The sequence below is a fragment of the Salminus brasiliensis genome, chromosome 1 (assembly GCF_030463535.1).
Source record: "Salminus brasiliensis chromosome 1, fSalBra1.hap2, whole genome shotgun sequence".
Classification (NCBI taxonomy): domain Eukaryota; kingdom Metazoa; phylum Chordata; class Actinopteri; order Characiformes; family Bryconidae; genus Salminus; species Salminus brasiliensis.
In genome coordinates this window covers 47,042,314-47,068,298 of record NC_132878.1, presented here as the reverse complement: position 1 = coordinate 47,068,298, position 25,985 = coordinate 47,042,314, and the positions used below count along the sequence as shown (strand labels likewise).

Genomic DNA, 25,985 nt, shown 5'->3' with positions numbered 1-25,985 from the left:
CTTAGGAGGCGGGACTCTCCGGGAAACGGGTGCGAAAAGAAATACGCACGTAACCGTTCTGTGTGCACAGTGTAGACGCGCGCTCTCTTCTCTCGCTTCAGTATTTTAACACAGAGGTGGCTATAACAGTGTTGGGCACGAGCAGTAAGTAAAACGAAAACTTTAATAGAATTTGGAGGAGTCTCCTTTTCATAGTCTATAGTTTAATCAAACATGGACCAGAAGGACACCGAGATGAACGAGAAAGGAGTTTCTTCATCCACCAGCGGAGTTGTTGTCCAAGTTAGAGAGAAGAAAGGACCTTTACGGGCAGCGATCCCATATATGCCTTTCCCTGTAGCTGTAATCTGCCTGTTTCTCAACACATTTGTTCCCGGGCTGGGTAAGTAAAAAAGACCTCATAAACCCGAGTCAGTTTAAATGGTAGTTCTGTCTGTTCCCTGTTTACTTTACCGTTTAATGCGTTCAGTGTTCAGACAGGCAGTGCCCTCGGATGGTGTTATCAGCCCGTTGGGGCAACAGTTGGAACGAGTGAAAAAGCGAGATATATACCAGACCCCCACCCCCCCCCACCCCCCCAATCCCAGTTTGTTTAGACTCTTCGAGCGGATGACTTGATCTGGACGTGATGCACACTGCTGTGTATTTATGGCCGTTTCTGATAAATAGCCATCTTGGACGACAACCCTGAACCCTCAGTGTAAACCTGTAGACTGGGCTCTGGATTACATTGTATGTCATTGTTAGCAATCTGCTGAGAAATATACGTAAGCACGTTTACCCACAGTTATGGGACCTTCCTTTTTGGGCTTGTCATCTGGTCAAAACGTTTGAGAACCAGAAACAGCTGTTAACACTAACCTTTCCCTCTTTGTATCCAAGCAACACAAGTACCTCATTTTCACATTTTTCTGAGCAGCCTCTTCCATTTTAGTCGAGTACCACGTTCGGCTCTCGGTCATCGGCTTTCACTTTGGCCCGTGGCGCTCGGTGGCCTAATTGGGATCCTTGATATTTGATATTTAGACACGTGTGCTTTTCGGTGCCTTTCTGCCTCACCCCTTTCATCCTCAGATCCTCCTTTTTCTAATTGCTAGATGGGAGTGGCGTGCTGTAGGCCTCCAGGGAATCACCACGCTGTCACCTATTTCTTCCGTGTTGAATTTGTAGTGTATTGTATGTGATATGATATGAAACAGCATATAAGTAATCCAGCTTTTCTCTACTTAAAATATTTCTGATGCCTGAACTGAGTCAATACATTGTAGGAATCCGATACTAGTTCTCTGGTAAAGCACTTGTGCTTCATAGTAGCACAGTAGAGTAATATATTACTTCAGAATATGCTTCTGAATACATATTAATGTATTTAAACACACTGACCATTAACACACTTCATGACACTTTTTACTGGTTGATTGAAATAAGTCCAGTGATTTGTGAAATGTACTTGATAGTCTTTTTTTAAATGTGACATTGTGTAATTTATTTAAATATATGTTTACACTGTTTTGCTTTATTAGTCTTTATTAGTAATTCATTAATTTGTAATTAATTACTATTTTTATGTTGGTCTTAAAGTGACTATTTATTCACTTTCTTATGAATTGTTTCAAACCACTTTTGAGCGACCGTTTTGTGGTCAGTGGCACTGGAAAGCTATTGTCACAAAGACTGGTTTTCTTGTCCGAGTCTGGCAGTGATGTGCATGTTTACCAGTGTTACTGATGCACATCCTGGGGAAACACTATCAGAAAACTGACAAAGTGGCCGTTGTATTTCACCATATTGCAGCTTTAGGTTTTTTTTGCCAGTGCAGGGAGTGTGTAAATATGAGTTAATACTGTTTTGTAACTGTCTTGGGATTTGAAAATTGGCCCATTTGATCTTTTTTTGCTTTTTTAAAGCAGAAGACAACTGTGTCACAGTGTAAAAAATACAGTTTTCCAATCTAAAGGAGCTTTAACTAGGGATTGATTAGGTACAATAAGTAGTGGATAGTAACTAAACGCTGGGCTTGATTGAGAAGAGGTCTGGAAATGGTCACACTAACACACTCGCATGCTATTTTACTAAGCATAATTAAACGGAGCTGTTATTCCAAAGAAACAGATACCCGCCCAGTCCTTCATTCAGAATCAATCCCAAAATACATAAATTTACCGCCTCTCCTCATAGTTGCAGCTACTGTTAACACAGATCCACCGCTCTGGGCATTTTTGTGTGTGCCTGTGTGTATGCATGCACTACTAAGGTTAGTGTTATCAGGGCATGGGAAATATGCTGTTTCTGTGGTGTAAGTGCTGCCCCAGCTTGTCTGCTGGTTTCTAGTAAAGAACAAATCTAAGTGGCCCACATTGTCCTGACAGCCGTGTACAGGCTGAGCTTAATGCAGTCCGACCACGAGCTTCCAATCTCTCCCTCCTACTCCCCTGTGTCACCGGTGGCCCTCTGGTATTTATATCAGTCTGGGCTAGATCCATCCAGATGCCCACTGGCTAAGTCCATCATTACCCGTAATGTAGCTTTTTCCATTTAGACATAGTCATTGTACCTTAAGTTTCAGACTGCCCCTGTGGACGTCTGGAAGGACATTTGAAACTTGTATTGAAAGGGATCCGTTTTGTGTTGTGGTCATTCCAAATGACCTTGCCTTGCCTACCTTGGAGAATGGTTTGCTGAGCCTAAAGATATATTTACTTTCCAAATGCTAAAATGATTTGGAATGAATAATAGTAGAGAACTTGGCCAAACCAATGAGCCAGATTGTGTAGATGTTGTCAGCAGTTCCTTTAAGTCTTCCTTGCAGGCTGCATCAGCTTTAGAGCTTAATCAGATTAGAAACGGAATTTTGACTCCATCACAAGGTGCGTTTCATTGGAAATATCTGTGACTTGTGCTACAGTAGCCCTGTCAATTTAGATTAGATGGGACAGCCTTTTTTAGTGTGTATTGATGAGCCTTGGGTGGCCAGAAACCTGTCGCTGTGTTTGGCCTCAGACCACTGTCAGTAGGTACACCTTCAGGAAATTATTTCTTCAGAAGGGAAATCATCTAAAAAAAAATGTTTATATGAATTTCACTCGCCAAGATATACTATTTTTATTTTGTGCAGTGAGTTTAAAGCTACATTATGTAGCATTTGTACTTAATAATAACTAAACAGCTTCAATAAATAACAGCTTCAAAATCATTTTTATGCTCCACTGACTTATATGGAGAATAGTGTGTCTATCATTGCCACGACACGCCAGTAGTTGCACTACTGCACTGAAGCAAGCAGGCCATTGCTCGCAAGAACTGCGTAACCAGTTTCATATTCCTATAAAACCATCAAAATTACTGTTTCAATTGATTAATGAGGATTATAATGTGAACAAAGCCATAGATATGGCTTAAAGCACAAATTACACTTCTAGACTGTAAGGGGAGCTCAGGAGCAAGAAAAGCTCATTCTTGCATAATGCAAATAGCTTTGACATGTCAATATGAGAAATATTGTATACCATTTCATGTCATTTGTGACACTGTAACACAGTAGTAGGTGTTAGCAGTTATTGGAATAGCAGTGGTGTTCTTGCATTGACAGGGAATTGAGTCTCTAATCTACTGTGTTTAAGGTGGTAGTGTGTAGTTTGTGGTTGTTTTTTGTTTGTTTTGGTTTTTTTTGCCTGTTTTAAAGGTAAGGAAATGGCCCATCATAGTGATAATACATGCTATTTCATTCACATACAAAAATTGAACACAAAATCATCAATCATTTGTACTCAATATTGGACTGCATTTGCTGTTTTTAGATACTGTCTCTGTGTATTGTTAAAAACAAACAGATACAATTATTTGTATAGCGCTTTGTACAACTGATCCAGAAATAATAAAGGAGATCAACAAATAAAAACAAATTGGAAACATAAAAACCCCCAGTGAGCAAGTCAAAGGCGATAGTGGCAAGGAAAAACTCCCTCAGAGCTGGATGAAGAAACCTTGGGAGTAACCCAGACACTACTTGTGTCGGGAGTCCCGAAGGTTCTTCCAGAGTTGGGGGGGCTTTATAAGAAAAGGCTCTTCCATCCTGCTGAAAACTTCTGGCAGTGCATACAGCACTGGCTTATCCGGCTTCTGCCTGTGACGAGGTGCTGATATTCTGAACTAGAGGCAACTGTTATTACAAGGTAACCACATGTTTGGACATTGGAGGGGAAAGTACCCGAGCAGGAATGCCAAATGGCTCTTGCTTGACTGCTTGAAGCTTTTCTCAGGCACTCACCTCGCTAGTCACTTCTGGTGCATTCCTTGTCTCTCTTCCTGTTACTTTGTGGGGGTCTGTTAGATTCCAAAATTAGGCTAAAATGTAAAAATGTTAATTTGCTCCATGTGCACAGATACACACCTTAGTTGGAGGGGTGTCAGGGAAATCTGCTAGTGGTATCAGCACCTTTTCTGCAATATGAGGTCTGTAAAGTCAAACTGTGCTGATGGTACAGATATCAAATATCTGTATGAAATATTGGTCAAATATCTGTCCAATGCTGATACATTTGTAAGCAATTATTTGCCAATACCTGCAAATCATCATTCCAATATCGTAATGCCTCCCTTGAAATAAATATTTGCATAATACTGCTTTGGTTGGGTTGACCTCTGCAGGGCCAGGGCTTTATATAACAAAACTGAAGACCCAAAATCAAAGATGTGATGGCTATACATTAAGATGTAACATCAGTTGAGTGACTGTTTCACAATTATCATGTGTGTGGTTTTTTTTTATGGTTGGTGAGTTTGCTAGTTTGCTAAATGAGATGTTTTTTTTAGTCCAGCCTTGGGTATACCTGGTTCATGAGGTGATGCAAGCTCCAAATTTCTAGAGTGAGCAGCATATAGCTACCGTATATTAGCTGGAGTCAGAATACCAGTGTTTTAAAAAAAAACTTGGTACTGCTAAACCACTCTCAGTTATTTAAATGTGTTAATATGGACTTTTAATGTAATTTAATGGGACAGTACTTCAGAATACTGACATTTACAGGAGGAGTAACTGACTGTGTTGATAAAAAGGTTGTTGGGCTTTGGCTTTTGTAGCTTTCAGTTGCAGTCTCTAAAAGAGACAATTTCTTTGTCACAGGCATAATACAAATGTCAAATACAGCCCAATCTTTTACTTAAAGTAACCTTAAAAAACATATCCTAAAAATATGCCCTGAAAATGTCCTGACGGTAGGCCTACTTAACAAATACTTTATCTCTTTATAGTTTTTTTTTTTTCCTCAATGCTCCAACCGGAATCTAGACTAATTGAAAATACTCAGTAAACCACAGTCCCTGAAATGTACTCATTGAGGCCAATGGATAAGGAGTTCTGTTCCATTGCTGTGCGAATGGTACAGGGGACCTATTGTACTATCCCTGTTGCTCTCCCTGTTTCCATGACAGCAGATGCTATACTGGCCTCTGCCTGTCTCTTCAGTCTCTGGTAAGATTAAAGATTACCCAGTTAGCTAATCCTTACAATGGCATTTATGATAAATTGTTGTTCTTCTGTTCATATGGGCCTGAACTACTGAAATAAGCCAATAATATGCAACTTGTGAAGCCAAAATATTGCTAGTTTTTTGGTTGTTGTTGTTGTTGTTGCTGCTGCATTCATTTTTTTGTTGCAATTCCATAATTGTAACCACATAAGGCAGAGAAAGAACACAACTGTATCAGTTTTATATAATAGCCTTTGCATCAAAGGTGAGCCTCAGAAATAGTTACGCAGCAAAGCACTTTAATAAATCAAAGACATTTCCACTAATATTCCAGTGTCTAAGATATTTAGATATTCTGTACTCCGAGAGTAGTCAAGTGTTTTTTTCTAACATTTTAAAATCATGTAATGTGACTACATTGTTCAAGGTCACGTTATATTGTTCAAGGTCACAATCAGTTAATTTCACACCAACACATTGACCGCTTGTACTCCCAGACCTCCCAGCTGTTGGTTCATGAGTAGATTGGATACACAAATACAGTCATAGTTTTTCATTCAGTTTTTTACAGAAAATTGCACCATTTAACCCAGTGTCAGTCAACTCTAATTGTAAACTTTAGTACAACAACTAATTTCAATTACAATGACTGTAAATTTGAACAAACAAATAAAATGTTAAATTGTAGTTTAAGCATGACAAACTTCTGATTGTTATACCTCTAACATATACACTTATGCTCAGCAGGATTTTGACATTTGAAGCAAAGATCACACTGTTGGTAAATACAAAGCTGTTCAGCTCAGTGCTCAGTGGCTTTTTGATTGTCATTCTATCATTAGGATTTTAAAACCGCTGCCTAGCAGCAATCAGAAGTAGCAACTCATAACAAATTACATCACAGCATGGGTGTCACTTACCATTGAGATCATTTCAAGAGTGAATAATGACTGTTTTAGTAATAAAAACTGAGTCTTTCCGTCATCTGGATTTCCATTTCAGAAACCAGGAGAATTACGTCTGCAATAGGCAGAAAATGCTAGCACCGCCCAATATTAATTTGCTTAAAGCTTTTAAAGGAATGAAGAAGTCATATGTCTAGCACATCTAGCAGTGCTCACAGTGGTGATTTTTTGTTTATGTTAACATATTGCATTAGCCTAATTGGGATGTGTGTGCGTGTGTGTGTTTGTGTGTGTGTGTGTGTGTGTGTGTGTTTAAAAAAAGATATATATATTTTTTAATTCCTGATATATAGAATATCCTGATACGTCTTTCTAAAATCACTTAGAAATGTTTATATTGATTCTTTACATTAGTAAGAAATTGCTTCAGTTTTGCCTAAATGTCCCTGCAGGCCCTGCAATGGCACTACCATGCAAGTACCTCACCTCCTATACTGGTTAAATGGCTGTGAATTGTGTTAGCTGTTGCCGGTCTGAGTCACTGCATTTGTGCCACCTCACTTTCAACCTTGAGCTGCAGCTTGCCCCTTTTTGTCATCATAAATTGAGGTCACCAGCCCCCCGTGGAATTTTCAATTTCCGCCTCAGCCCTCATGTGGCCAGCTTGACCCATCCCCCATCCCCCTTTTTTCTCTGCCACATATCTTCTTGTCAGCCCCAGTTTTGTCACTGCTGGACAAGAAATATGCTGTCCCCAGTTCTCAGGGTTTGCATTAGTCTGGCCATGAACCAGTTTATCCAACAACCCAATCATTACTAAGGTCATAGAGTGTTCATTATTATATTTAGTAAAACAAAAACAATCAAGGTTTCATTTCCTGATATAACAATGGGCACTTGAATATATAATGATGCAACCAACAACAGAGTGGTTCAGGACTGATGTAGGAAAATTAAGTAAATACAGAGTATGATTCTCTTTGCATGTTTTTATATTTTCTCACTGCTGAATGTGGCCATAAAGTCATGCAGACGTACGTACACTATATATCCAAATGTTTGTGAACACCCTTTCTAATTAATGCATTCATCTACTTTAAGTTGCACCCTTTGCTCACACTGTGCACACACACACACACAACTTGTAGAGTGCATGTAGAGAAGTACTGACAATAGAAAAGAAACATAACCCTTTTGGCACCATGCCAAATGCCATACATGGGCTGTAGAGTGATAAAACCCTCTAGTATTTAGCTGTGGAGCAGTGGAACTGTGTTCTCTGGAATGATGGTGCGCCATCCAATACTTTTGGGATGAGTTATGGTGGTGATCCTCCAACATCCTGACCTCACTAATGCTCTTCTCATTGAATGCAATCAAATCCTCACAGCAACGCTCCAAAATCTTGTGGAAAGCCTTCCCTGAACAGTAGAGACAGATTTGTCTATATGATGTAACTAACAGGCAGAATGTCATGACATTTTGAAAAAGATATATCTTGCTCTCTTTTTTCACCACAATGTCCAGTGCAGGCAGTTGTTTACTATTACTCACTAGAAAAAAAGCTGGGAAAACTTTGTTCTTGTAAAAACTTTAAAACATTAACACAGACAAACATTAGCCAATCAGAATGCAGCTGACACTGTCCCAATATTTATGGACACAATAGATATATGACAATCTGTTTACATGTTGGTATCTGAATCTGAAACTAGCTTGAAAGCATTTTTGTTGAAATTGTTGAAATTTCATGCAAATATTTTCCATGTTAAATGTAAAGCCTCAACATGTTTTTTTTTCCCTTAAGCTTCTGCATTCTCTTCAGGGTTCCACACATGTGTTTAGGCATCCACAATCTTTTCATTGTTCTATATTTATGGTTCCACAATCTATTCAGGCTTCTTTATTCTCTTTAGGGTTCCACATTCTATATTTAGGCTTCCATTCTTTTCAGGCATCCACTTCTCTTCAGGGTTCCACATTGTATTTAGTGTTCTCCATTCTAGTCATGGTCTCACATTGTGTCTATTTATGGTTCCACAATCTATTCAGGCTTTCACATTCTGTTTAGATTTAAATAACTTTAAAATGCATTTCAAAATTAACAGTAAATTGAGTCATAAGAAAAATAAATATGTTAAATGTCCAAAAAACTTATTTTTGTTTATATTGCTTACCCTAGTTATAAGTGAGGGTTTACAAACAAGGTTTGTGTGTTCCTTGTAGGCACAGAGAGAAGTGCTAACGCCATAAATGGTGTGAGTGGGAGCTGGTGATTGATAGTGTGGGTCTGCCAGGAGATTCTGTACCCGACATTCGAGGCATCAACTTTGTAGGGCTATTGTTGACAAACATCCTCACTGCTAGTCATGTAGAAGAAGTGTGTATGGTAGAAGAAATGGGGGGGGGGCAAGCATTGGGGATTGCACATTTGGCTTTTCTAGCTATATATTTAACTTGTGGTTTTATCCAGTGAAGGAGGGTAGGGTATGAAACATTTTTTAGATTTAAACATATGGAGATGGAAGTAATGCAACTGAACCAATAAAACTAAAAGGTTTTTTTTACCAATTTATTTGTAATAGAATTTTTGTCTGAAAATGTTAGGACACCCCATGTTTATTACTACTTAAAATACTTAAAATCAGGTCCATATTAGAATCAGGTCCATATTAGTTGCAAATGACTACAGTTGCAATTGAAATAATTCAACCCCAAAAATCCTCTGTGGCCAGTCCAGGTATTTGATTTGTTTTATCTTAAGCACACCTGATGCAAATAATGAAGAACTTGATTTATTTTCCTCCATCTCTCAACGTTGTTAAAATAAACATTAAATGGGCATATGTTTTATATATGTTAACAAAAGGTTTTGTTGCGGTGACCTACATTTTTTATACAGCACATATACAGTCAAATTTTACATGACTGTACATGTGCTCCTTCAATATGTGTAATCCAGTAGTAACAAGTCTGAGCATTGTTGACAGTTTACAAAAAGAAAAAAGAAAAACGGTTTGGAGTACTTCATCCCCAAGCACCACTCAGACACTGAGGAGAGGTATCCACACATTCATGACTTCCCCGCTGGCCAGATTGATGAGTACCGGCTCATATGAGACAACAGTGGGTGTTCATTTTATGTTTTTTATTTCTCCCAGCAACTGTGAGGGTCATTAGTGCTATTTATATTCAAGTTGCTTACATAACCGAGGTGTTACAAACTACACAATGCAGAACACAAAAATTGCTTCTCCACAGCAGACAGGCCTCTAAAAAAACACTGTTACAGCACACTGTATTGAGTGGGCAATGTCTTTCTCACTGAGAAAATATGACCAAACAGGATAATTAACCTCCTACACTATGAACAAGGCTGAGGGAAATTACAGTCATCTGCAGCCTAATGTGTAGGAACGAGGACCCCTCACGGAAGCTCCCTTCTAATGAATGCATTCAGCTACTTGCACCCATTTCTGACACAGACATGCAAATGCATGCACACAGCTTTGTACAGTCTAGATCCTGTAGAGCCATATGTGGGCTAGAGGACAGAGAATATAAAGCCAGCATTGATCTGTGGAGCAGTGGAACTGTATTTCCTGGACTAATGCTCTATTCAGTAATTCTGGGATGAGTTGGGGATGAAATGGGGTGGGGATCATCCAACTTCACTAATGCTCGTCACTGACTGAAATCAAATCCCCTTTGCAGTGCTTCCAGTATAAAGCCTTCCCTGGATGAATGAGCAGGTGTTCCAGTACTTTTGTCCTTATATAAATAGCAGGCAGCCCCCACTGTAATGCTATTAAATAGTAGTTTTATAAATGTAAATATACTATAAACATTAGAACATATGCAAATAAACTTTAATACAATCAAAATTGTTTTAAAAAAATGTTATAAAAAATTATTTTGAACTTTTCAGAAGTGCAAATGCTTGTTTGCAGATTACGCTTCAATATATGCTGCCACCGCATAATTCAAATCCTTAGTCATACGAGGTATTGGGTGACCACAAATAATAGTGAGCTTCCTCATGTGTATATATGTATTACATTTATTAAATGTAAACCATAAATAGAACATACATAAATATTTTTACAAATCAGCTGTAACATTAAAAGCAGTGATGTAAGGTAAATAGCATTGTTTATCTCATTACAATGGCACTTGTCAAGGGGTAGGATGTACATGTAAGGCAGCGAGTGAACAGACAGTTCACAAGCTTTTGTGTTGGAAGCAAGAAAAATGGGCAAGCATAAAGATCTGAGCCACTTTGACAAGGGCCAAATTGTGATGGGGAGGCGACTGGATCAGAGCATGTTCAAAATGTCAGGTCTTGTGGGGTGTTTTCACAATACAGTGGACGGTACCTACCAAAAGTTCTCTAATGAAGGACAACCAGTAAACCGGTGACTAGGTCATTAGTGCCCGAGGCCCCTCCACCTTACAACTTACAGAACTTAAATGATCTGCTGCTAACATCCTGGTGCCAGACACCACACGACACCTTCTTCGGGACACATGTCTTGCAGAGTTCATGCCTCAGCTGTTTTAAGGGACATAATGCCTATATTAAATTATACTTTACCATGATTATTATATTATGATTAAGAATATGTTGATCAGTACAACAGTCTAGGTGGTTCGGTGACTTTTATCAATAATTTATACATAGTTCTGACAAAAGGAAGATGGGTCCCCCTTATGAGTCTTGGTTCATCCCAAGGCTTCTTCCTCCAGCTCCGAGGGAGTTTTTTCTTGCGACTGTCGCCTTTGGCTGCTTACTGGGGGTCTTAGGTTTTCATTTCTTCTTATGTTGTTGATTTCTTGTCTTTTTACTGATTGTGACACCACCAGTTTGATTAGATTTTTTTATTTGATGAGGGGAACCTATACAATATTAGGCAAGTAAGCTTAATATTACAGCTGATAGATGTTTACTTGTTCTATAGAAAGGGAACAAGAGCAAAGATGTGTTTGCATGTGTATGAGAGATGAAGAGAATAAGAGGGACGTGGGAGGAAAGCTTAAATAGGAGAAATGGGGGTCCTCACGTCACTGTCAGTAATTACAGTGCCATTAACACCCAACCCTGTAAGCTCTGTTAGTCACACACGCAAGTAATGCTCCCTCGACTACACAGATTGAAACAAAATGGAGGGTGGGATGAAGTGAGCTAGAATGAGTAGAAATCCTTTTTTGAGAAGCATTTGCTTAGATAAGTAAACAACAATCTGTGTAAAAAGTAGGTCCACAAGAAATTAATTATTACCATTTAACAGTAGAAATTTCAAAACACTGTTAATGGAACTGTTAACATATCAAGTTTAGGTAGAGATGTTAAAAATTAGAAGACCAGTGACTGGTTGAAATATGTAGGAGTTCTCGTAAAACTCAACATGGAGTCTGTTTATGGATAAAGCCTCGCCTTTCAACAAGAAGAGGCAAACAGTTTGCGAATGGGACGATGTTCCAGTGAGGAAAAAAGCCCCTGTTGATATGGATATGTATTACAAATTTGTATCGCTCCGCTGATGCATTGACAACAATTGAAAAGGCAGAAGTTAGAATGCTTCTCAACCAATCAGATTGTGAGGTTGTTGTATAATGTAACCTAGTGCTGACAAATACCATCTATACCAGTACAGGACAGATCAGTGTTGAGCCACAATAACAAAGATGACTGACAATAACAAAGACTGTATATGGACTGTATATGTTTGGCCCTGACTTATTAGTACTTACTGTAAGCTGTTTAGCAAGGTTAAACATCCGAACACCATCAACTGTTCCAACAGTGCAGGAGACCACTTGAGAACTGTGTAACTTGAGTGATATTTGTGTAAAATGCTGTAATATTACTCATCATTTGACAAGCTGATAACTTCTGATGCCAGTTCTGTATCTCTCAGCTAGTGAAATGCACATGTATCATAGGGGGGTGCTTAATTTGCATTTCCTGTAATTAAGTAAAAGTGAATTTACACTGCTCACCTGTAGGGGGAGTATGTAAAAATACTAATTCTCACAGAATGCTGCTTTAACTTCATACCTAATTAATTATAATTATAATAATAATAATAATAATGTGTGGTATATTTGAAATTGGAAAAAAAAATCACCATAATGGCAAATGTTTGTTTAGTGTTTGGTTTTTGGTTTTGGACCAGGAGCTATGCAGATCAATTTGGTGTTGCCTGCTACCACCAAGACTCCACTGCGGTAAAGCCTGATTATCTACCAGGCAGAAGAAGGCTATTTTTAGAATAATTACTCTGGGTTGGAAGATACGAAATAAATATATCTGGCAGCTAGGGGACTGCTTGCTGAGTTATCAGTGATTAATTATCACTGATAAGTGGAGCAGACCGCAACCTCCATAAGAAAAAAAAAACATTAACATGAGTTAACATGATTTATACAAATTCCCGTTTGCATTTGTAGTGTTTATTTTTCCTTTCTTTTCTGAGATCTTAAACTGATGAATATTTAGGCATCTATCATGCTAGGGGAAAGGTGACGTTGAACATATGAACATATTTATACTTCATCATGGAGAAAAGAAATAAAAGCAAAGATTTGAGAACCAAAATTGTGACAAAAAAAATCTCAAAATCTCAAAGTCAAGGCTACATGTCCATCTTAATGAGATATTAATGTTCATGTGTTTACTATGCACAACATCATTAAGACGTTTACAGCCCATGGAACCGTATATGACCTCCCTAGACATGGATTAAAAACAAACATTCATGGAAAATCGTTAAAACTGTGGAGGATTGTTCAATTCTCAAGCAACTTCCAAACAATTTCAAGCTATTGTAGGAGATCCAGAAGGACCCTACTGTTAAAACAGAGATACAAAAAAGCCAGAACCTGACAAAGCCACAAACAATTTCTTGTGGACAGATGAGACCAAAATAGCATTTTGGTAAAGCACATCATTGTACCACTTATAAAATGAAACTTGAAAGAAATTAAAATTAAGCTTTTATAGAAAACAAAATGGCCCTTTACAATTAAACATGGTGGAGGATCAAAGATCTTTTGGGGTTGTTTTACGCTAGTGTTTGCTTCTACATTCTGTGTGCGGATTTTTACAACTTTAAACATGTATGTTACAGTCCTGCCTTTCTTAGCACTAAAAAGGAAGTGGAGAAAGTCACAACATGACTCTGAACTCCACTACTATCAGTCTCTTCTCTCCAGGTACGGAAGTTGCTGCTGCAAACTTATCTTTCTACAGGGGGAAACTGGAGGCATCTGTATCTGACCCACGTAAACATCTTCTCCTCTCTCCTCAACCCTCCTACTCCCCCACCACCCACTACCCTGTCTGCAGAAGATTTGGTCTCCTTCTTTGAAGAAAAGGTTGACAAGATCTGCCGATCCTTCCCCCTGCCTCTACCCCTTTCTCTAGACACGGTCCTCCCCTTCTCTGTCCTGCTTCTCTCCTCTTTCCACAGATGACCTCCTACATCTTACCTCTAATAATCGTACCACCTGTCCCTTAGACCCTGTTCCAGCCACACTGTTCCAGACAATTGCTCTAACCCTCTTTCCTTTCATCTCCTTTATCATAAACAGCTCTTTGTTGTCATGTACCATCCACCTTCAAGTCTTCCAGAGTTGTGCTTATCCTAAAGAAACCAACTCTGGACAGCTCTTTCCTCTCAAAGATTCTCGAACGTTCCGTCTAAAGCCAACTGTCCCTCTTTCTCACTCTGAACAATCTACAGGACCCTAACCAGTCTGGCGTCAAAGTAGCACACTCTTCTGAAACTGCTCTCATTGCAGTTACAGAGAAACTTATGCAGCTAAATCTACCAAACTGTCATCAGCTCTGATTCTCCTTGACCTCCTTGCACCTTTGCAACATCAGGAGAATTCGACCCTTCCTCTCTAGAGAGGCTATCCAGGTGCTCGTTCAGTCTCTTGTCATTTCAAGATTTGACTACTGCAACTCTCTTCTGGCTGGTCTCCCTTTGTGCACCATCAGGCCCCTGCAACTTATCCAGAATGCAGCGGCATGGGTCATCTTCAAAGTATCTAAACTCAGCCACGTCACTCCACTGCTGCATTCTCTTCACTGGCCTTCTGTAGCTGCTGCCTGCATCAGATTCAAAACCTTGATGCTGGCCTACAAAACCAAGACTGGACCAGCCCCTCCGTACTTGATGGCAATGGTCAAAAGCCGATCTGCACCAAGAGCCCTCCCAGCTTCAAGTACGGCTCGGCTCGACCCTCCTTCCCTCAAAATCCACGGAAGACAAGCGTTCAGGCTTTTTTCTGTCCTGGCACCAAAGTGGTGGAACGAGCGTCCCCTGGGTGTCCAAACGGCAGAGTCGCTCACGGTCTTCAAACGCAGACTGAAGACCCACCTCTTCAGAGAATACTTGGGCGAATAGTTGAGCGGTCACCTTATTGACTTGTGTTTAGTAGTGTCTAAACTTAGAGGTATCTTATAATTTTTTGCCTATTCAAACTCGCTGAGGTTATCCTTGGGTAAACATCAAAGCACTTTTGTATCTGGATAAGAGCACCTGCTAAATGCTTTAAATGTAAAAAAAAAAAAAACACACACAATTCCTTTAGGCTTACTTGAAGCCCCCTGGCTACGACATCCGAACCACTGCAGAAGCCCATGTGATCCCAGTGTCCTCTATCTAAAATATCACCCCATCGTATAAACTGCATTACCCAAATTCCCTTTCTATCGACAAGTATAATCCAAAACAAGCAATGACTGGTTCCAAAAGCTTGGGGGTGTTGGGGTGCTTGGGTCAATAAGGGGAATACTGGCACCATTTCCCACTTCAGGCACTGATTGTCGTTACACTTTACAACAAAAGAAAAACCTGAAAAACTGTGATAAGAATACAGTGCCTTGCTTAAGGGCCCAGTGGCAGCTTAGCATCCCTATAATCAGTAAACCATCTCTAATCTCTAATCACAATGCCCCCACTGCCACTAAAACAACATTTAACCCACACTGATGGATTCATGTGATGCATGATACAGATGTCTAACATTGACAGTGACAGCAGAAGTGCGGTTTAGGCACCTTATATTTGAAGGCAAGAGTTGGTGTGGAAGATATCAATGCCAACAAAATCATCAGATTAAGTACAATTGAGAACTTGTGGGACTGTGATAGATGTGTGGTAAGAAATTCATATAGCCATTACCATTTGTAATAATAAATTTGACAAAATTGTGTGAAGTAGTTAAGACCACTGAAAGACCTACAAAATACTGATTGAGACTCTTGGTTTTCTGTTTTGTTTTCACTGCTAAAGTACAAAAAAGTAGTCTTCCTTAGTCGTGTTAGCAGTGTTAAGGAAATGTAAAGAAAATGTTTGTCATTGAATGTCAGTCACTGTGAAATGATGCCACATTTTCTTTCACACCATCACAGGTTCCATCATAATCATCGTAAGTGGGTATTTCAAAGTTGTATGATCCACTGTGATTAACCTCACCATACACATGAACTAATTAGGTAAAAGTCACTTTTAATTTCAGGCTGACCCTCAGGTTGATTCCAGGCACTTGTAAAACACAACAATCTGAGTGATATGTGACAAACTTGATTTTATTTGATTTGATATGATAAGAGAATTTCTTTTCTACTGAACGGGCAGGTACTTTCATTTCTGCGTTTACGGTGCTGTGTGGTGCCAGGACGGATCTGCCAGACCGACATGTGTGCTGCGTGTTCTGGCTGAACATCGCTGCAGCCTTCATCCAGATCCTCACTGCTGTGGTCATGGTGGGCTGGATTATGAGCATATTCTGGGGCATGGACATGGTTATCCTTGCAAGTGAGCATTTATTTTGTGCTTCAAGAAACACATCATAATGTTAATTATGTTGATTATATACTCGAAATCCTAATGCTATACATATCATACATACAGTTGGGGACAAAGGTCTGAGAGACAGAATATCCTAAATCCTGAGAGACAGAATATCCTACATGCAGTATTTTCAGGTTATTTTTCAAATGCAAGTACATTTGTGACACTGACTGTGTTAACATCTTTTTACAGAAAAGTCAGATTTGTTGTGACTCCAAAACTCATTCAGACCACTCTCGTGCAGATTTGATATTTTTTTCTAATGCTTTTGCACAAGCCATTTGAGCCATACAGCTCAAGTGCAAGCTGTGAATGAACACACCTCCAAATACTAAGATAACTGCTACATTGATAACTGCAATGTTATGAAAAACTTTGTATTAAATTAGAAAGGAATGCAAAGTCATGACATTCGCACTAGGGATATAAGATTTATGGACACCACTGCAGCTCAAAGACAGTGGTCATCCAACAGCATATTCTGTACCAGTCTACTTTCAGCCTCTGAAAAGAAAAGAATTAGCCTAATATGTTTTGAATTATACATATGTATAAAACACCTTAAGCCATATTTAAATAAAAGAATCCACATCCGTGCAGTGCCTCCCTTTTTATGTCCCTCCTACTGCTTATTATGGCGTCTTTCCTATTCTAATTGCAGATCTGGAACACACATTGATCAATGGCAATTCCTAGTATGATTGTAGGAAGTGCATGGAAAGCACTATAGTAATTGCTATGTGTAGGCTGTTGAGGCAACTGTTAGAACCATCTCTTTCTCTCTGTTTTCCTTGTGCAACAGCTGTACAATTTAACACCCCTCCCCCCATGATTTAAATGATTTCAATTCCAACGTGATCTTGAAATATAGCTCTGTTTTCCTGCTGTTTTGTAGCCTAAGTGAATTTGCATGGTGAGTTTACACAATACTTGTTGCTATTCTTGTAGACTGCTGAGATTTAACTTCAACCATTTTCCAATTTCTTTCCAATGCTGCCCCATTTGAATCTTCAAGTCTCTGAAGGTAAGTGTGTCGTTTTGTGCATAAATCTTGCTCTACAACACCTTCTCAGACCTTCCTCAAACCTTTTCATTTTAAAACTTACAAAATGTATCTTGAAATAAGTCATACTACAGCATTTTTTTTTCAAATCTATCTGCAGCATCCACAAGGACCTGTGTTTTTGCCTGTACTATCCTCTTTACAAATAAAGCATTCTGTTGACTGTTGTCACTTTGTAAAGTAATGAGTGAGAGTCATATCTTTAATTTAAAACTAAAGACATTACTCATGATTTTAGGCAAAATGCTCATGAAATCACATTTATTAAGGACCAGACAGAGGACCTCAATTATTCATTTATTTATTTATTTATTTATTTATTCATTTACAAATATTTGGGACAATTATTGACTGAAATTTGAACATTGTGAATTTGAAAATTTGCAGTGTGAAGCTGTATGTTAAAAAGGGCTCAAGTATTTCTCTTGATTGAGGAGACTGTCCTATTTCTACATTGACAAAACAATTATGACCTTATTGTATCAGAATTTTATTTAATTGATTTTCAGGGTGTCAGGGTTTGAAAATCTATTCTTAAAGAACAGAAATATTCTAAACTACATTTTTAGCAGGCTGGTTGTTAAAGCACCATTTTAAAGCGGATGACTGCTCTAATTTTACATGACAAAAGCCGTCCTTTGCATACTGATCTGTGTTTTGGCTCTTATTATTCTGATGATTTATATGAACAATACCTGACGTTGCTGGCCCATATCTGCATAATTTTATTTAGAGGAGGGTTTAGAAACAAACATTGTAAAAGACACCATTTGTCCTTTTAGCTTTTATATAGTAATACAGAATTTAAAAAACATAATATTTAAAATGCAATTAATGTTATTAATTAAATTAAATAATACAAACATGTATACAATATATATTTGAGTATAAATTTAGTGGAATTTATTTATTGGGCTGCCATTGTCAAAAACATCTCAATTTCCATCTCCAAAATTTTACCTGAGACCTTTCGATTGGCCTATTCATTACCAAATTTTACACAATGCAAAGAGCAGCTGGTAAGCTACAGTATACTAAAAATGTCAAATATATTTTTTTTTTCAAAGATTACAATGGACAGTAGTTTCCCTGTACCTACAAAAAGTACTTGCATCTGCCCATTATCTTCTAGTAGTAAATGTGTTAACAGGTGTTAACAGTCAACAGGTTTTCTGTTACTTACTTTTATGAGAAAGTAAACCTTATGATATAGGCATGCTAGTTTCACATTAGATTAAAAAATGCTGGAGTATTCTTTGAAATCTTTAGGTGCATTGATGCAGGTCTGAACACAGCACAGCCTGGCCAGACAACCTTTACTTGCAGCCTGTTTGCCCTATTGGTCCCTTTTTGTTTACTTCAATCCATCTCTGCTTCTGTGCCTCCCACCTCCTCCCATCTGTCAGTCTCTTTACAGGCCGTTTGATCTGGGTTTTGTCTGTTGCATGTCTGCAGAGTGACGTCTCCTTGCAGAATAATAGAGACATGGAGAGAAAATGGCTACACTTCCTTTCAGCCACACATTTGCCCTTGGTGGATGAGGTTTCTTAGATACTTAGATGTCTTTATCACAAAATGACTTTGGAAATGATTTTCTTGTAATTAGCAATGGCACCCCAGCACTGAGTTGGAAAATGAGCTTATGACCTTTCTCCTCAAGCTTTTCACACAGTCCTCATAGAGCCAATATTATCATTTTCATGTTTTGACCCAAATAAGCACAAGGATGCTCTTTTCCGAATTGATGAAACTGAAATTCTATCGCAAAATCTTTAAAAAGACATTAGCTTCAAATAATGTAGCACCTGTAAGGGTTAGTCATGTGATAACAGCAGTCTGATCTTTCCAGGCGACCTGCTGATGTGTCAAATGCAGCCCAGATCCAGGTGGCTCCTCAAGCCCCAGTCAAGAATTGCTGCAACTGGCAGGATTGTTTTTGTCATGGCACAAAAAAACAGGTTATTTATGTATCCGTCTGTTCAGACTACAGCAGTCTAGCCCCTCCCATTCACACTGCTGTTATAAGGAATCTTTTTTAATTAAGTACAATACGTCAGCCAGTCAATTAGAATAGCAAATAAGACTAAAGAGTAACAAAACAGACTGATTAATCTTTTGGGATAAACTAGGTTAAAATAAATAAAAAAAATCTTACCCAAGATATCTTTATATATGAATCTTTATATATAAACATATATGCAGAACTCATTTTCTCATTCTAAATAAAACAGTTTTATGTAGGTTTAAAACTTGACACCTGTTTGCTGTTGGTTTCAGCAAAAAGTAGTTTTTAGACCGTAGTACAGCAAAGAAGCTATTCTTCAACTGTGATGCTACCAAGGTTTTAGTAAATTAGTATAGTGCAAATTGCATGTGTAGGCTGAATTGCCATTCTCTGTTTAGTGTAGGTTTTTCCTCAAAAAGATAAGTCAGCAAAACTCTATGAACTCCAAAAAGCTATGATGTCACATTTAGTGAGATTAGGATGGAGCATTTGTCAAACATGAAGTATTTTTAATAAAAACATTGTCCCACCTTAAGTAAATGCAACCTATCTAGCACAGACAATGTGGAAACTTAAAAAAAAAATTAAATTGTTCAGTAAAAGTGTAAAAGTGTTCTGTTGGAACATTAAACCACTTTGGAAAGATTCTGTAAATCTGTAAATCTGTCAATAGTCTATATAGGCTTTTGTTTTCCCTATAGCTGTTTTATGTTATGCTACAAGGCTTTCCAGAAATATCCCATGTTTGGAAATTTTGAAAGCTGATATTTATATCAGGACCACCACCATCATTTTCTTACCAAGTGCTGCTCTCTTTTGAGTTGAATCTTTTTAATTCCCTCACACTGTGCCTCCTCCTTTTGTCAGGCTACAGAGAGCAGGCGGCTGCCCAGCAGCTCTGAGATGTCTGCCTGCGCAAAGACAAGAACATGCACTTTTTAACCGGTGCTGTCTGGCTGCCACTGACAGGAGCGTTGAGGTAGCCTCCACTAGGACCGGGAGAAGGGCTAACTGCAGTAAGCTTCTCAGTCTAGAATCCAGGCTGCCGGAATGGCTGGTGTACACTACCGAAATGCAAAGTGCTCTGTAAATATTACAGGAATACCGCTAATGTGCCAACTCTCTGTAAGCTAAACGTATCTGTTCCTGTCAGGGCTAACGACTTAATTACTAAATCTGTCTTCTTTTCAATACTGTACCATACATGGAATGTAAGACTTGTACTAACTGTACAAAGGTGTACATATGCACATGCAGATGGAAGTGATTTAGGCACAGTTCGTTTATTCTCAAAAACACATGATTCTACTCACATGCTAACTGCTAGGTCAACAGACTGTGTTGGACTGTAGCCCTCCAGGACCAGAATGAAAACCCTTGCTCTACACCAGTGGTCTCCAACCCTCTTCCTGAAAAGCTACCTTCTTCCAGGTTCCAACTCCAGCCCAAATCTGACACACCCCATTCAGCCAATCAAGGACTTGTGAAGGCAGTAATTAGTTGTATTAGTATTCAGGATGAGGTGGAGTGAATTAGGGTTGGATTTAGGAAAGTACCGCTGCAGGAGCAGGGTTGCAAACCACTGCTCTACAACCTAAAGAACATTAATAATAGTAAATAACTTTGACTACTCCACTCAGTATTTCTATATCATATATTAATATTACAATGGGGTAACTTTCTTTTAAACTTTCCTCTGATTCTGTACTGTATTTTTGTTTAAATACTAAATTTATTAGCACTCCACCGCCCTCCTAGATTGTAAGTATAAAACAGGGCGATGTATACTATTTATTTAAAAAAATATTTTATACAACACAACAGTAGGCTAATCTGCATGGATACCCTGAGTGTCAGTATAAATCTGTGTTTGTCTTACTCCTCTTGACTTCAGAGCAGAAACACAAACAGGTGTACACTTTTGTAGTTTATTGTGTAGAAATTTATTGGTGGTTGTTTATTGGACTGCATAGCAGACGGAATGCTGTGATGAGTTATGTCCTTTCAGTGGCATGGCAAGTTCTGAATGGCCAAAATGGTATTACATTTTAAGAGTGAACATGAAAAATTATCCCTTTGTTCAAAATGGTTCCTTATCCTTATCGATCATATCTGTACTGTACAATCATTTTAATATGTTTCTCTGGATTTAAAAAGAACAACCAGCTGGGGCCCAAGAGAGCACAATTGGCCTTGCTCTCACAGATGACCCTTTCTCTCAAATAACTTCGGTGCAATGCTGGCCGGCACTGGCATTTGCTGGCATCGGTGCATCAGAACTGGGTACGCAGTGATTTCCTCCAAGCACATTGGTTGCCTGGTGACGTTGCATCGGCGGCAGTTCAGAAAAAGAGGTGATGGCTGGCTACGCATGTGATGGAGGAGGCGTGTGTTGGCCTTCACCCTCCCAGTGTTAGAAGCATTGTGTGTGATGGGCGAGAATATGCATGGGTTGGGTAATTTGCAATTTAAATTGGGAAGAAACTGGGTAAAAATCAGAAATACAAAACTTAAATAAAAAAAGAACAATGAATTCTGCCACTGTCAATCAAATCTTACTCCAACTCGTTAATGCCACACACCTCTTGCCTCCCAGCCCCTCTTTTTTTTCATCAAAGTATTGTGACTTTTGAATTGTGAACATTGTATTATGGATTACTTTGTGGGCTGACTGGATCCTCACTCTACAATAATGTGGCTGTATAGAGCCTTTTAAATCTCCACCTACATGTTGGTGATAGTTTAGCACGATTTGTTTTCTACAAAGTTAGTCCCATATCTGCACAGGGAAACAGCAGCATTATTCCCCATGATAATCAACTATGGATGTGTTTATTAAATATAATATTCTACAGATAAGGCAGATAGAGATCAGGCTGAAAATGTTGAAGTATTCTCTTAATAAATAGGGGCTGGTTTTTGGAACTTGGATACAGTAGAAGTCAAATGTTTGGACACTCATAGAAGAGTCTTTAATATTATCGTATAAAATTGTTGCAAATAATAATAAAGACAGTGTTATAAAAATAACCCATTTGGAAAGATCGAATACATCAAACAAAAGGTCTGAAGAAATTCAGATGATCTTATATTTTAGCTTCTACAAAGTAGCCACTGTTGGTCTTGATGACAGCTTTGCATGCTGTTGGAATTCTCTTCATAGAATGTGCTTGTAGCAGACTTGAAGACACTCCAAGGCTTGAACAAATAAAAAAAGGTGTCTACACTTTTGAGTGGTACTGCAAGTCAGTGACAGTACTGACACCCACAAGTGATCTTACAACATTCTTGCTACATCAGTGCTTTTGGGAAAAACAGGCTTGTTTAATTGCTAAACAGTGCATTTACAAAATATTTGTCCAATCAATATACTTTATATATTTCTTTGTTTACAGAGTAATTTCTAGGAATTTCCAGAGTAAAAATGCATTTAAAGGTCTATTATTAAACTCCTCTGGCAAGTCCCTTATTATTATTGAATAGGAGTCTTTGCAGATACCTTCTGTGGTGTATGTGTGCAAGTGTGTGTATGAATGTGAGTGTGTGGTCATTGTTGTGATACCAAGTGACTGAAACAATCTAAATATGTAACTCATATGTAACTCACGTTTCAAGTGCTGCATTTTGTATGCAACAGAATACAAAATTGGAATCATTGTCGTTTAAAGGTTAATTCAGGATTCAATTCAAAAGTCATGTATAGTGCCACATTGCTGTAACTTGAGAGGTGCCGTATCTAATAAAACATGTCAATAATTACCCTGTGCTGTAATTTGTTGTTGTTTTGGGGATTTTAATGGTGTTGGTGGTTTAGACAGAATTGCCCAGAAAAATTCTAGACAACTGTAATCCAGTTACTTTGTTTTGGAAAAGCCAATGAGCTACTCCATGGTAAGTCATCTTAAGCTTTCTTTCTCGAACTATTGCCTATGTTCACCTATGTCTTATAAACAGAAACATTGTTTAACATGTGACTTGGTGACTCTGAATGTAGTCTAGGCCTTTACCAAAGACCTAATGATTAATAGGAATTAAAAATACTGTTCCATAGATTCAGGCTTGTGTTAAACTCTGCAATAAATAACTGTTTTGGTTGAAAACAAGGGTCTGTCTTGAAAAACCCAATGAAAAAGTTTTCTTTGTGATATCTAGGTAGATACAGCCAAGTGGCTGTGAGATTCACACATTTGACTGTAATCTCATACTCTCACACCACATTTGCCATTCTTCATGCATATTTCCCTATTGGTTAGAACTGTAGTAGCAAAGGCATAACATCACATTCAGCTTAATCATCTTTCATCTTGGCAGTTGGACGGGCTTCGTATGTTACTGACTATAAATTCCAGATCTAGAATCAATCTGTAGAAATGTGAGGCAGTGGTGGCAGTTCTATACCAGGACTGCTGAAAGATAACTGCTATATGTTAATGTTACAATGCATATTACCACTGAATCTCTTTAATTCACCCTTACTTTACTTTTTTCCCCATTTTTTTTTTTATTTCCGTTTGTTAAATGGAAACTGGTACCCTTTTAGCTGGATGTAACTGCTTCTTCCAAGTTTTTAATCCAATTTTGTAGCTGTTTTTGTCCATTGGTCTGGGATCTGGTCTTCAATTTCCAACTCTCCACAGCACAACTAAGCTTTTTATATTCCCCTGCCTTTTCATGTAGCATTTGGTTAAAAAAGGGCCCCACTGCCTCTCCAAATAAGGAATGATGTTTAAGACCTCAGAACTGTTCCCAGCATTCCATTTGACTTGCTCCGGATTCTTATCTTCCAAGAGACAAGCAGAGGTCATTTGCAGGAATTGTGGTAAATGTGTCTCATTGTCATACCAATAAACTTTTCTTTCTAAACATAATATACTAATTCAAGTGTATTTTGATAAACAAACAGGCTGTAATAGCTGTACATTGGGTGTCTCCCCACAAACATTTAATGGTGCAACAAGGAATCACATAAGTAAATCGTTTGTTTTAAAGACTGTATTGCTACTAAAATACCACATATGTAAATTCACATTTCACTCTTTATGCTATACCAAGGATGTAAAGCTATTTTGCAAAATCCTCAATAGAATCTAAATTTCATATTTAATATGTACCCCATAATAAACTGCTCAAAAAATAAAGGGAACACTAAAATAACACATCCTAGATCTCAATGAATGAAATATTACAGTTGAAAATCTTTATTCATTATATAGTGAAATGCATTGAGAACATAATAGAAATAACATACAAATGATCAATGTAAATCAAAATTATTATCCTATGGTCTGGATATGGAATCATACTCAAAATAAGTAAATAATAAAAATACAGGCTAATCTAACTTCAGTGGAAATTCCCTAAGACAAGTTCAAATGAGGCTCAGTAGTGTGTGTTGCCTCATTGTGCCTGTATGATTTCCCTACAATGTCTGGGCATGCTCCTCCCAGACCTGGATTAAAGCATCAGTCAACTCCTGGACAGTCTGTGGTGCAATGTGGTGTTGGTGGATGGAACAAGACATGATATCCAAGATGTGCTCGATTGGATTCAGGTCTGGTGAACGGACAGGCCAGTCTATAGCATCAATGCCTTCATCATGCAGGAACTGCTGACACACATCAGCCACATGAGGTCTAGCATTGTCATGCATCAGAAGGAACCCAAGGCCCACTACACCATCATATGGTTTCACAATGGGTCTAAGGATCTCATCCCGGTATCTAATGACAGTGAGGGTACCTCACTAGCACATGGAGGGCTGTGCCTCCCCACACCATTATTGACCCACTGCCAATCGGTCATGCTGGGGGATGTTGCAGGCACAACGTTCTCCACGGCATCTCCAGATCTCCTGTCACGTCTGTCACATGTGCTCAGTGTGAACCTGCTCTCATCCATGAAAAGCACAGGGTGCCAATAGCAAATCTGCCAATCCTGGTGTTCTCTGGCAAATGCCAATCAGCCTGCACGGTGTTGGGCTGTAAGCACAAGCCCTATTTGTGGACATCAGGCCTTCATACCATCCATACCCTCATGGAGTCTGTTTCTGAAAGTTTAAACTGAAACATGCATGTAAGTAGCCTGCTGGAGGTCATTTTGCAGGGCTCTGGCACTGTTCCTCCTGTTCCCCCTTGCACAAAGGGGGCTGCTGCGTTTTTGCCCTCCTATGGCCCCCTCCATGTCTCCTGGTGTATTGGTCTGTTTTCTGGTATCTGCGCCATGCTCTGGACACTGTGCAGACAGACACAGCAAACCTTCTTGCCACAGCTTGCATTGATGTGCCACCCAGGATGAGTCACACTACCTGAGCAACTTCTGTGGGTTGTAGACATCGCCTCATGCTACCTCTAAGGGTGAAAGCACTGACAAAATGCCAAAGTGACCAAAACATCAGCCAGAAAGGAGAACAGAGAAGTAGTCTGTGGTCACCATCTGCAGAACCACTAATTTATAGGGGTTGTCAGGGTTCAGCTTCCGATTTATACACCAGCCACTGTCTGAAGAAGTCAAGGAGGATCATTAAGGACTCGCCCCAGCCACTGCCTGTTCTAACAGCTGCCCAGTGGCATGAGGTACAGATGCAAGAAGACCAGAAACAGCTTCTACCCTCAGGCAATTAGGATGTTGAACAGCCAGTAGCACCATGTACCAGTCCACAAGCTATCACACCTTCACTCC

At 38.8% G+C, this 25,985-nt stretch overlaps 1 protein-coding gene across 2 annotated transcripts; it reads left to right on the top strand.

Annotated features, from left to right (window-relative positions):
- stum (stum, mechanosensory transduction mediator homolog) lies at positions 1-23,066 on the top strand. 2 transcript variants are annotated; one of them, XM_072680243.1, is made up of 3 exons: positions 1-382; positions 16,024-16,203; positions 17,255-23,066. In XM_072680243.1, the coding sequence occupies exons 1-3, from the start codon at positions 214-216 to the stop codon at positions 17,362-17,364; spliced, it is 459 nt and encodes a 152-aa protein (XP_072536344.1). In that variant the 5' UTR covers positions 1-213; the 3' UTR covers positions 17,365-23,066. The 2 variants fall into 2 exon arrangements, with proteins under 2 accessions (XP_072536344.1, XP_072536353.1); XM_072680252.1 differs by lacking the exon at positions 17,255-23,066 and adding an exon at positions 17,188-17,210.
- Positions 23,067-25,985: the final 2,919 nt, after the last annotated feature.

Excerpts from the sequence above, each read along its gene's own strand:
- stum (XM_072680243.1), top strand. The coding sequence starts at position 214 with ATGGACCAGAAGGACACCGAGATGAACGAGAAAGGAGTTTCTTCATCC. Across the intron at positions 383-16,023 it reads CACATTTGTTCCCGGGCTGG|GTACTTTCATTTCTGCGTTT; the intron begins GTAAGTAAAAAA and ends CTGAACGGGCAG. Across the intron at positions 16,204-17,254 it reads GGACATGGTTATCCTTGCAA|TCTCTGAAGGTAAGTGTGTC; the intron begins GTGAGCATTTAT and ends TGAATCTTCAAG.